The sequence below is a fragment of the Lampris incognitus genome, chromosome 14 (genome assembly GCF_029633865.1).
Source record: "Lampris incognitus isolate fLamInc1 chromosome 14, fLamInc1.hap2, whole genome shotgun sequence".
In the NCBI taxonomy this organism is placed as follows: Eukaryota; Metazoa; Chordata; class Actinopteri; order Lampriformes; family Lampridae; genus Lampris; species Lampris incognitus.
The window spans coordinates 24,888,193-24,900,404 of record NC_079224.1 but is presented as its reverse complement, the minus strand read 5'-3'; the positions used below and the strand labels follow the sequence as shown (position 1 = coordinate 24,900,404).

At 46.0% G+C, this 12,212-nt stretch overlaps 1 protein-coding gene across 1 annotated transcript in view; it reads left to right on the top strand.

The window, feature by feature from the left end:
* kdm4ab (lysine (K)-specific demethylase 4A, genome duplicate b) overlaps nucleotides 1-10,624 on the top strand; it is a 40,540-nt gene extending 29,916 nt beyond the window's left edge. The window contains exons 18-22 of the mRNA XM_056293075.1: nucleotides 970-1,161; nucleotides 3,557-3,727; nucleotides 7,638-7,757; nucleotides 8,228-8,320; nucleotides 8,732-10,624. Coding sequence (XP_056149050.1) covers nucleotides 970-1,161; nucleotides 3,557-3,727; nucleotides 7,638-7,757; nucleotides 8,228-8,320; nucleotides 8,732-8,869 — 714 coding nt within the window. The 3' untranslated portion in view covers nucleotides 8,870-10,624. The remainder of the gene's footprint in view (nucleotides 1-969; nucleotides 1,162-3,556; nucleotides 3,728-7,637; nucleotides 7,758-8,227; nucleotides 8,321-8,731) is intronic.
* The last annotated feature ends 1,588 nt before the right edge of the window (nucleotides 10,625-12,212 follow it).

The window sequence follows — 12,212 nt, the reverse complement described above, 5'->3', positions numbered from 1 at the left end:
AGAATTATCAGTAATGAAAAAATGGTATTAAAATTCAGTTCATCTAGATTCATTGGTTTTAAAAGTGCTGTGCATTGATGCTGAAATGAAACGGGGCTGAACTGAAATACCTTAAATGCCTTTGCTTTTGGTTTTTACAGAATTCATAGCTACCAGTATACCATTTCAGTGCTGCAAAGTCTGTGTGTGGTTGGATGCAATTATTTGAATAACTGACTCTTGGCTTGTTGAGCTCGATTTCAGCACAATGTCTTTGTGTTCATGGCTTGAGTAATCACTTCCTTTCTCCTCTGCAAGTCACTGGAATCTTGCGTACAGAATGGTGTCTTGGTCTACTAGGACGGCGCCTGTCAGATGTTCGTCTAGTTTCACTCCCCCTTGTGGCCCTGACTACTTCTGAAAAAACACTGCTCGCTTCTTTTCTTTTTTTTTTTTTTTACATCCGGGAGCCACGACATTGTAACAGCACCTAAAGGGTAGAAAACCACATGAACCCACATGAACTATAATGTGCCTTAGCTCATTTTGGTAACATTGTGTTGAATTATTCAGGGTTTTCTTTTAAATGATGCTGAGGATTTTGAAAAGACATGGTTAGTATATTGGCCCACTCTTCAGCCTCATCTTTAATTGGAGTTTATGAGATTAACAATTTGTTGGAGCTGTAGAGGGAAGTCATGCTCACACTGTCTGACTCTGTCTTCATTTTAATGGCGGTCTTGATCCCAAAATGATCTTCCTGAATGGATGGATTCCAAAGAAGCCACGATGTCAGAACCATGTCAAATTAGTAAAATTCAATTACGTGATTTCCTTATTTCTCTTATTTTCTGTGTCCCTCCCTCATCCTGTACTTCCTTTCGGACATTGCTCCCCCTCTCTTTCTTTCATTTGTGCCCCTCTACTGCAATTTACCTCCTTCCATTTCTGTTAAATTTATGTTTTTACCTCTTCTCCTTGCTCCGGCAGAAGTGCTTGTACTGCAGGAAGAGGATGAAGAAGGAAGTGACGGGTTGCTGTGTCCAGTGCTCCCACGGTCGTTGCTCCACAGCCTTCCACCCTACCTGTGCCCAGGCAGCAGGCATTCTCATGTACCCAGACGATTGGCCATTCATTGTTTACATCACCTGCCACAGGCATAGAGCACCTGTCATACCTGAGGTACCAGAGAGGAAATGGCCCCTTGTTTCTCCTTACTTTGAAAGTTTCTCTTCCCTGTAACTGTATTTAGCCTAATCACTGGTCCGAGGGCCCTCGTTCCTCATTTTATACATGCACACATGACCACACATGCACACTATTTGTTTTATAGAGTGATCAGATGTCCTGAAAAATTTGTGACAGTCTCGAATTACGAGCAGTTGTCCCAAATCCTGTCCTGTTTGTCCCGAAAATTAGACTAAATCCAAGTTTTGATTAGTTATAGCCTAATAAAACAGTAAATACTAATCAGTGTTGCCCACAGACGGGCACTTGTGTGCATAGCTTACATGAATTATGGCTGTTGTAGTTTTTTTTGTTTGTTTTTTGCCATGTACAGTAGTGTTGTGAATTGATAAATAACTATGCATAGGGTGTCTCCCCGCCTACCGCCCAATGACTGCTGGGATAGGCTCCAGCATCCCCGCAACCCTGAGAAGGATAAGCGGTTTGGATGATGGAATGGAATGGAAAATAAATTTTATGTAATGAATAATGATTTACACGCTGTTACATACAACACAGTCATAGTGGGGTTTTTTCTTTTTTTCTTCATTTTTTTATGCATGCTCAATAATCCAGGTAAGAAAATCACAGAAAGTTGAATCAGTTCATTTGGACACGTTTGAATCAGTTCATCTGGACACAGCGTTTATTGAGTTTGTGTCCAAATGAACTGATTCAACTTTCTGTGACTGACAGACAGTTGACTTCATGTTTATGAACAAATATTTTAAATTTCAGTGTTGAGTTTTAACTGTAACATTTTACGGTTGCTGTTTGTTGACATTGAATGCAATATACTGGAGGCCACGCCCACTGTGCCATGGCCACCCCCAACTCCCCTGTCCTGAATTTCACCTATACCCGTCTGGTCACCCTATTGTCTTCACTAGTTTGTTCGATAGAAATTGTATAGATTGCTAAAGTTAAGGTTTCCATTTCTCCATATTTGGACCAATTATCAGTTTATTCAAAATTTCCCATAGAAAACCTTCGGATACATATTTCAACAAACCAAGTATCAAGTCAGACCAATGTAGGAACCACATGTGGTCAATATGGCTCCATCAATGAACTTGAATAAATGTAATTCTGTATCCTTCCTAGTGAGGCTCCCACAGCACACTGGCATGACTAGCAGGCCTAGGCAGGTTCAGTTATGTTGCCAGGCAAAGTGTCACAGTGCTGGCTCAGATTCCTATGATGATTGAAGGAGAATGTTGCACCCTTGAGTGTGCATATATTTCTTGCTGAAACTGTACATATGTGCACATACTCTCTAGCAAAATGCCTGCTAGTATTTGTTTGACTCACCAAATAATATATTTGACATGTAGGTCAGGTGAATTGGCCATTGTCCCTAGGTGTGTGTGTGCATGCTTACGCCATGCGTGCGGTGACTGCTAGGATAGGCTCCAGCATCCCTGAGAGCAAGATAAGCCGTTTGGATAATGGATGGATGGATGGAATATCTATTTGAATTAGCTCCTCGTGAGCAGATTGGCACCTTGCATGGCAGCCTCCACCATCGGTATAGGAATGTGGGTGTGAATGAATGAAGAAAAGCGTTATATAAATGCAGTCCTTTTACCATCATAGAATCAAATCATGTATTTGTCACTTTGCCTTGACCACACCATGACAAGTTGCTTTATAAAGAGGAATGACTGATGTGCTAACATTGCTTTTGTCGTACTTGAGGTTAGTCCCTGTGCTGAGATACTCTTCATCACACTGTAAACCTATGGAAGAAGATAGGTTCATGCTGTGATGCTTTGGGAAAGCAAATAACCTAGTTAGCCATGCTGCGATTTGTCGTTAAGGTCTGTTGTGGCCCAAGGCACTGATTTAGTCAGTCAGCCATGCAACTCAAAAAGCACCTGAAAGCCATTTTCTTAATCCCAAAGATTGATAGGGAACCTACTACCGTGGATTTTCATGCGGCTTTATTTGACAAATCAAGGGGGGCTTGAAAAAAAAAATTTTTTTTCAGAAGAGATAATGGAGGTAGAATTAAGGTTCATTGAAATACAAATTAATTTTCTACAAGGTTTTTTTATGAACCCTCTGTAGACTGAAGTTTTTGGCTATTTTTATTAGTACCTTCTTGTAACATTTTTGTATATTTATGCTGTATTGTGCAGCTGAGCACAGAAAGCAAATGCACATTACATACCAAATATTGTCATAACTACATGCCAAATATTGTCATAATTAACCATCCTAAGTGCTTCATTATCCCTATGGACTTGTATGTGTTTTCATTCAATTTACAAGATTATTTTTGTTTGTGAAGCATTTTTGGTTTTGAGTGATGACATGTTAAGTGTTCACTAAGCTCTCTGTTCCCCAGCGGAGCAAGGCCTCCATGCGGGAGCTGGCAGTGGGCCAGAAGGTGATCTGTAAATATAAAAATGGCCGCTACTACCACAGCGAGGTGACGGAGCTGACCAATGCCACATTCTACGAGGTGGTGTTCGACGATGGTTCCTACAGTGACAACCTCTTTCCTGAGGACATTGAGGTTAGAGAATATGTTTCAAACTGTCATTTGTGCATCTTTTTTTTTTCAATGAAAACTAATTTAAAGTAATAATAGTGTGATAGATTCAAGATGCCACACTTGGTTCGTAAAATGCATAGCTAGTATATATTGCTTCAGTGAGATTTTTTTTAAAGTAGATATAAGGTAATGTGGGAGTGCAGGAATGAGGAGACGGAGAGGTCGAGTCAATTCCGTTTACTCGCCACACAAAACGACACCAATAAAGCACAATCTCTCATGGCAACCAGCTAACCGCTAGGCTGCTGCAAGCATGGCTGTACCCCGGAAACTCTAAGCAGTGCCTACGTCAGCACTCCGAACATCTGCCTTAAAGGAGCAGCAGCCCCTGGCGAATCTACCCTCAATTGTGTACCACCACACAGGCCCCCCCCAGAATTCACCATCATGAAAAAATGCAAAACAGTAATGTACACAAAACTACTCAGTGAAACACAAACAGCCAACAGGCGAACAGTCCTCAGTGAAACAGTCAACGTCTCGGGGGGCGGACCAGGCAGCCAAAACGGCTGCGCGGAATGGGTATGGGGGTGGGGGCAGGGGCAGGAGACAGAATTGGAGCTCGGGCAGGGGCCGAGGCTGGGCCAGGGGCCTGAGAAGGGGGGTGTCCACACCGCTAGGGCAGGGCCAGTTCGACCGGCCCACCCAGGTCCAAATGGGCAGGCTTGAGACGGTCCACCGAGACCCGCTTCGGGTTGCCCCCCATGTCCACCACAAAGTTCTTAGGCCCCGCTTCCAGGACGCGGAAGGGCCTGTCATAAGGGGGCTGCAGGGGGGTACGGTGGCTGTCGTGGTGGATGAAGACGTACCTGGCCGACAGCAGATTCTTGGGGACGTAGGACTGAGGGAGGCAGTGGTGAGATGTAGGGATCGGAGCAAAAGCGTTGTCACTGTCCCGGGCCACAGCCCGATGAGAAGCTGCTGACCAGGGGGCCACGGTGTCCGGGAGAAACTCACCTGGGACACGCAGCGGCTGGCCGTAAACCAGCTCGACAGAGGAGGACCGGAGGTCTTCCTTGGGGGCAGAGCGAAAGCCGAGCATGGCCCACGGGAGGCGATCGACCCAGTTGCTGTCTGTGAGGCTGGCACGAAGAGCGGCCTTCATAGACCGAAGAAACCGCTCACAAAGTCCGTTGCCCTGTGGGTTGTACACTGTGGTGCGGTGGAGCTTCACCCCCAGCTCCTCCGCGACTGCAGTCCAGAGCTCCGACGTGAACTGCGGGCCCCTGTCAGAGGTGAGGTCAGCTGGCGTGCCAAAACGGGCCACCCAGGACCCGATGAACGCCCAGGCCACCTCAGTAGACGTGGTTGATGACAGAGGAACAGCTTCCGGCCACCTGGTGGTCCTGTCCACCATGGTGAGAAGGTGAGTGAACCCATGGGAGGGGGGCAAGGGGCCCACCAGGTCCACAGTCACATGGTCCAAACGCCTCTTGGGCGTGACGGTATACTTTGGAACGCTGGCACGCCACGCAGGAGTCAGCCCAGGCCTTGATGTCCTTCTTGAGGCCGGGCCAGACGATCTTGGCCCCCACCAGCTTAGTGGACGCCTTCACACCCGGGTGGGAAAGGCCATGGATAACGTCGAAAACACGGCGGCGCCAGCCGGTGGGCACCATGGGTCGGGGCTGGCCCGTGGAAACGTCGCAGAGGAGCGTGGCGTTGGCGCTTTCAAACACCACATCCTCCAACCGCAGCCCCGTAGTGGCCGTCCGATAGGCCTGGATGTCCGCGTCAGCAGCTTGGTCTGCAGCCATGGCAGCGTAATCGAGTCCCAAGTGAACGGACCCTGCCACTGCCCGGGAGAGGCAGTCAGCGACCAAGTTGTCCTTGCCAGCCACGTGCCGGATGTCCGTGGTAAACTCCGAGATGGCAGAGAGCTGACACTGTTGGCGCCCGGACCACGCCTCGGAGGTCTTGGCCATGGCAAATGTCAGCGGCTTGTGGTCGATGAAGGCAGTGAAACGGCGGCCTTCCAACAGGAACCTGAAGTGTCGGGAGGCAAAGAAGAGACCCAGGAGCTCCCAGGTCGAAGTTGCTGTACTTCCGCTCATTGTCCTTAAGCTGTTTGCTAAAGAAGGCAAGGGGCTGCCAGGCACCGCCCACCCACTGCTCGCATACCGCCCCGACCGCATAGTCAGAGGCGTCGGTCGTGAGGGCAATCAGGGCAGTCGGGGACGGGTGCACCAGCAAAGCGGCATTGGCCAGCGCAGCCTTGGTGTCGTCGAAAGCTTCGTCCCGAGGGACCAGTCTACCTCGCTCTTGGCTTCCTTGCCCCGCAGGGCCTCGTACAAGGGCCACATGCAGTGAGCTGTATGGGGAATGAACCTATTATAAAAGTTCACCATGCCCAAGAACTCCCACAGGGACTTCACAGTGCGGGGGCATGGAAAACTGGCGACGGCGTCCACTCTGGCAGGAAGCGGAATGGCTCCTTGCGGGGAGATGCGGTGGCTGAGGAAGTTGATGGACGACAGGCCAAACTGGCACTTGGCTGGGTTGACTACAAATCCATGCAAACTGAGCCGCTCGAATGACTGCCGGAGCTGCGTCAGGTGCTCCTTCACAGATGTGCTGGCCACGAGAATGTCATCCAAGTAAACAAACAAGAACGGCATATCCCGTAGCACAGACTCCATCAGCTGTTGGAACATCTGCGCTGCCCCCTTGAGACCCAAGGGCATCCGCAGGAACTCGAAGAGTCCAAATGGTGTGATGACCGCTGTCTTGGGCACGTCCCAAGGGTGGACTGGTACCTGGTGGTAGCCACGCACCAAATCTACTTTGGAAAACATGGTGGCCCCCGCCAGGTGGGCGGAGAAGTCCTGTATGTGCGGGACGGGGTACCGGTCAGGGGTTGTGACGTTGTTCAGACGACGAAATTCGCTGCAGGGGCGCCAACCGCCGTCAGCCTTAGAAACCATGTTCAGGGGGGAGGCCCACGGGCTGTCCAAGTGGCGCACAATGCCGAGGCGTTCCATGGTGGCAAACTCCTCCCTGGCGATCGCAAGCTTAGCAGAGTCAAGGCGCCAATCACGTGCGTAGACCGGGGGGCCGTCGGTGGCAATATGGTGCTCCATGCCATGCTTGGCCACCGCTGACGAGAAAGTAGGTGTGGTGAGGTCAGGGAACTCTGCGAGCAGTCGTTGATACGTATCTCCAGTGGCGAGCATGTTTGACAGGCCGAGCGTTCCTGCACCTCCCAGTGTGCACGGGTATGTAGTGAAAGAGACAGCATCGATCAAGCGACACTTCGTAACATCCACCAGCAGCCTGAAGGAGCACAGGAAGTCTGCGCCCAGGAGGGGAACCGACACCGCAGCCATAACGAAGTCCCAGCCGAAACACTGCCCGCCGAAACACACCTCCACATACCTGGTGCCGTAGGTATGTATGGGCGTGCCGTTCGCGGCATCCATCGGGGGGCCTTGTCCACCGGCCATGGTGTCCGTGGCCGATGCAAGCAGGATGCCACGCTGAGCGCCCGAATCGACCAGCAGCCGCCCGCCAGATAAGTCGTCCTTGATAAACAACAGCCTGCTGTTCTCGCCGGCACTCATAGCTGCTATTGAGCGCCGGCCCTGGCGTTTCCCTGGACACTGAAGCTGCATGGCGACACTGCTTGGCCCTGGCACCAAACCTTTTTTGGTAATAACACAACCCGCTGTCACGCTGGCCCAATTTTGTTTGTAGAGATGCCCAACCAAGCCGGAGGTAACACGGGGATTCGAACTGGAGATCCCCATGTTGGTAGGCAACGGAATAGACCGCTACGCTACCCGGACGCCCTTGCCTGCCTCTTTTGATATAATATGTAGGCTGAGTGCACCACTTACATTATTATTTCATGTGTGTTATGGTATTTTTTAAGAACCGAGACTGTGTTCGACTCGGCCCACCTGCTGCGGACGAGGTTGTTCAGGTGCGCTGGACAGATGGATTGATATACGGGGCCAAGTTTGTAGCATCACACTCTATTCCAATGTACCAGGTAACGTGGCCACAGCACTGCCGCTGTCTTTCACACACACAAGCCTCACTCAGAGCATGCTCAACAATATCAGAAAGAGAAACCAGTGGTGGGAGTTCAAACAAACAAACAAACAAACAAACACACACACACCAAAGAAAGACCATCTCTTTCATACTCTATTTGGAGCTTTGAAACTGAAACTTTGTGGTTAATGATTTGTAAAAATGCAGTGTAACCAAACTTGTAGCACATTGATTATTACACCTCTCAAAGGTTGTAATATTTTTGAGTGTTTTATTTGTTTTCAAGTCTAGTACTTGAAAACATGCATGTAAAATATTAAACAATGTGATGGTTAAAGGATGTTCATTAAGGCACATGTTAATTTACATTGATGTCAAAGCCTTTTATTCTTTTATGTTTACCTGGTCAACACCCCCCCCCCCCCATAATCTGTGTGTGCGTGCGTGTGTGTGGTGTAAGTGCAGGTTGAGTTTGAGGACGGCTCACAAATCACTGTCAAAAGAGAAGATATCTACAGTCTAGACGAGGACTTGCCGAAACGAGTCAAGTCGCGAATGGTAATTCACAAACCATATTATTTTTTTAAGAAATTGTGTTACTCGGAGCGCCAGGGTGACATTCTGAGACTTGGTGAATAAGGAGACAGCCCTTCAACCCTGTGACCAGTTTCAAACCCACACGTGCACAACACAATCCCTACTCATTCCAAATTACTGTTCTGGAGCTGACTGTGCTTGGACTATGCTGTGAACAAGGCGAGCAAAGAGAGATTTGTTTTTCAGCAGAATAAACTTTAATGTGTTATAATTATAGACTGTTGGATGGTAACAATCTCTTTCCCTTAAAGGTGCTAGAATATTGTTAGATAGCAGGGGTTTCAGTCTTACCTTGAATTTAACATTGTTTTATTCACCAGATGGGTGTGCTCAGCTCTTAAGTTCTAATTGATATTTTGTTTGACCCCTTAGTCAGTGGCGTCGGATATGCGCTTCGAGATCTTCACCCAGGAGGAGGTGAAGCAGAGCTCTAAAAGGCAGCGAGTCATCAACTCTCGATACAGAGAGGACTACATCGAGCCTGTCCTTTACCGAGCCATCATGGAGTAAAATACTCTTTTTGCCTCCTCTTCCACCTCTGTCCCTCCTTAAAAACTTGCCACACACCCAGAGAGCTATGTCTCCAGAACCTCATACCCTGTTAGGATTCCTCCTGGTTACAGCTAATAGAGAACCCCCCACCACCACCACCACACATACACCCCCCTCCCCCATCTCTCTCTCTCTACTTGGCTGGCTTCCATAGGTTATAAGGTTATATATTTATAAACTACGGCTGGGACATAGGTCTTCTATATGTGTTGAGCAATCACACTAGACACCCCCCACTTCTCTGTACATGACATCTCCCATGTATAACGTTTTATTTATTCTTTTTTCTTTTTTTTTTCTGTTGGAAGGCACCACTAATGAATAAGGTGGAAAAGGTTGGACTGTGTAAATAGGCCAAGAGTGTTTTGTTTTTGTTTGTTTTTTTGCTCTTGAAATTGACACTTTCAAAAACCATACACACCCAGAAAATCTTAAAAATTGTCAGCTGACCTGGCTTCCTGATAATGACATCTATTCCATTGCTGTTTTCTTTTGGGTATTGAACTGATCCAAATTAACTTCAAACTGTTCAGCAGAATCAGTGTACCATTGCTATCTTGCAGTGTGGGGAATATTTTTTTCTAATCTATATTACCAGTGGGAGATTTAATAGGAGGGGCTGGGTGGGGGCTTATGAATCCTTTGATAACAATTTTCACTGGTAAGCATTTTCGACTACAGTGGCAGTAAGTATGAAGGTAGTTGTAATAATAGGTATAATAAAAGGCACCATCCATAAAAATGATAATTGACACTAGATGTGAGCTGTACGTAACTGTTCCAACTTAAATACAAATTCGACATAAGAACAGACTCAAAAACGGAACTCGTTACTAACCTGGGGACTACCTGTGTTTTGGCTTATTGCTACCACTTCTCAGTTCACCTCCATCAAATTTGCAGTTGTGATAATGTGCATCTACTGTGAAGATAGGAGATTCCTTAACTGTCTCGAGGCCCAAGCCTTAAGTACCACTGGGCCAAGCTTGACTCTGCTGATTTAATCTATCCAAAAGTTCACTGTTATTATTGTTGTTATTACATGTAATTTAAGACAGTTTTATTGAGGTTCAGGGCAAAGCTAATTTCATCATTGCTTTGCTGTACTTTACAATCTCTGGTAAACCTCAGATGTATTTATAGTTGTTTTATTGGTGGGTTTTAGCTGGTCTGTTCGCACATCAGCTCGCTTTTGAATTTTGTTTTAAGCCACTATGTTCGCGTTTAACAGTGTAAATCTCAAGTTGGGTTTAGTCTCTCTTTCGGTAAAAGCACTTATTAATAACTCCCATCCCTTCGTAACCCAGGGCATGTCTGCTGTTGTCTAGACCAGTAGCTTCCTCTAGGTTCTAGTATTTCAATGAGTGCATACAAGTAAGAGAGTTTTTTTTTTCATTTCATATCATGGCCGGCACTAGCTGGAAAATTTATTTCAAATGTGTCAAAATTAAATCTTACCCTTGATCAGGGAGGAGAGTAAAAGGGGAAGTTCCTTTTCAGACTTTTGAATCATGTTCTTAATATTTGGTTAGTGATTTTAATTTCAAAAGGGAAAAAAATCTCAATGGATCTCAGGGGGACATAGAGCGCAAGCACCCCTCTAGCCATGCCCATTGTAATGCGACATTTTCATGGCAACTTTTGTCGGTGCTTGGTTCTAGGCAGCGTTAACTCTATACACACTTTGTAAATAACTGTTTGAATAAAGATTGAGTTAAGAAAAAGACTTTTGTTTGCTTGTGTACCTTTTTATGTCAAAATACTGTGTTGGTTGCATACGCATGCCTATCATCAGATAAATCGTACATCAGAGATCAGTTTAGACTGCAAAGATCCGAATCATGTTTACTGGCCATGTCGGCTTGCACATACATGGAATTTGACTCCGGTTTTGTGGCTCTCTCGGTGTACTTAACATAGAATAACAACACTACAATCTTCAGATATATACACAAGGATTGGCTTAAACAGGTGAAATAAGAGTTGATAACGTGCAATGGTGCAGAGAATATGTCAGAGATGCTGAAATAGATGTTAGCAGGTTCCTCACACGTGGCTGAGGTAGATGGACATGACAGAGTGTACCAGTATATGTACAATGTACAGTACAGTATATACAAATGAATTTATTTGACAGTGTTTAGCGTTCACTTGAATGACACCCTGTGGACAGATGAACAGTATTAAGACCTATCCACTATTTTCTACAAAGGACTATTGCTCTAAGACTGCAAAATGTTTCTGTGCCGATTATTTATTTTGTCTTCCTTTTATTCTGATCTGGTATTGCCTGCTGCTGTCAAATTCCCTCCCCCCTCAACCTGAGGGCCAACAGATGCGTTCATGGGTGGTGAGATTTGTGAGGTGTGAACGGCAGAGGAATTTGGTGAGATAGATGGCCCTTGGCTCTTCATGTCACAGCACCAACTCCAGTGCATTTCAGAACGCAGGCGTGATGGTGGTCTTATCAGTTCACTGTGTGTCAGCTGTAATTGTTAAAAAAAACCTTAAAAGAAATGTAATTGTGCATTCAGGCACTGCAAGGTTTCTCACGGGACAGCACTAGATGTTTGAAGCTAGACTTCATTAAAACATTGTCGGGCATCATTTTCAGTCCTACAGACTACACCGATCACTTCAGTATTGAGAAACTCAACATGTTTGTTAAAACTTCTTGCTGGGTTTTGACATAGTCCAATTATCAATTGTTTAGCCCTTAAAAAAACAATGACATTTTCAAAAACAGGAAGCCGTCATGTGCATCTTCATTTATTTTGTGTTTTTTTTTCCAGTAAGCAAAATCTGATTTAATTTGGAGCTTTTTTACAGTTGACTGTATATCCACACCATCTAACTTGTGCATCTGAGAAAATGGTTGCTTAGCAGTTGTAAAGCACTGCTGTCATGTACTTGCAGAGACTGTCATGGATGTGCAAAATTGTCATTTTAGTTTTATAAAAAGCATGGCTCGCGACTTATTTTCTTAATTGAACACATTCACATAAATAGGACTACTGTGAATCACCCATTTTCGTAAAGGGAGATATGTTATGGCTTTTGACGTTTTAAACAACCCATCAGAATCAGGTGTATTGGTCATGTATGTAAGTTTGCACATACATGGAGTTTGACTCCAGTTTCGTGGCTCTATGTGCACTTAACAGAATAACAACTGAACGCTCTTCAGATATGTACACAAGGAACTGGGCTGTGTTTAAAGCCTCGTAATAAGTTTCAGCAAAGTGTTCCTCTATCATGATGCCCGACAACATTTCTATGAGGTCTAGGTTAAAAGTGAACC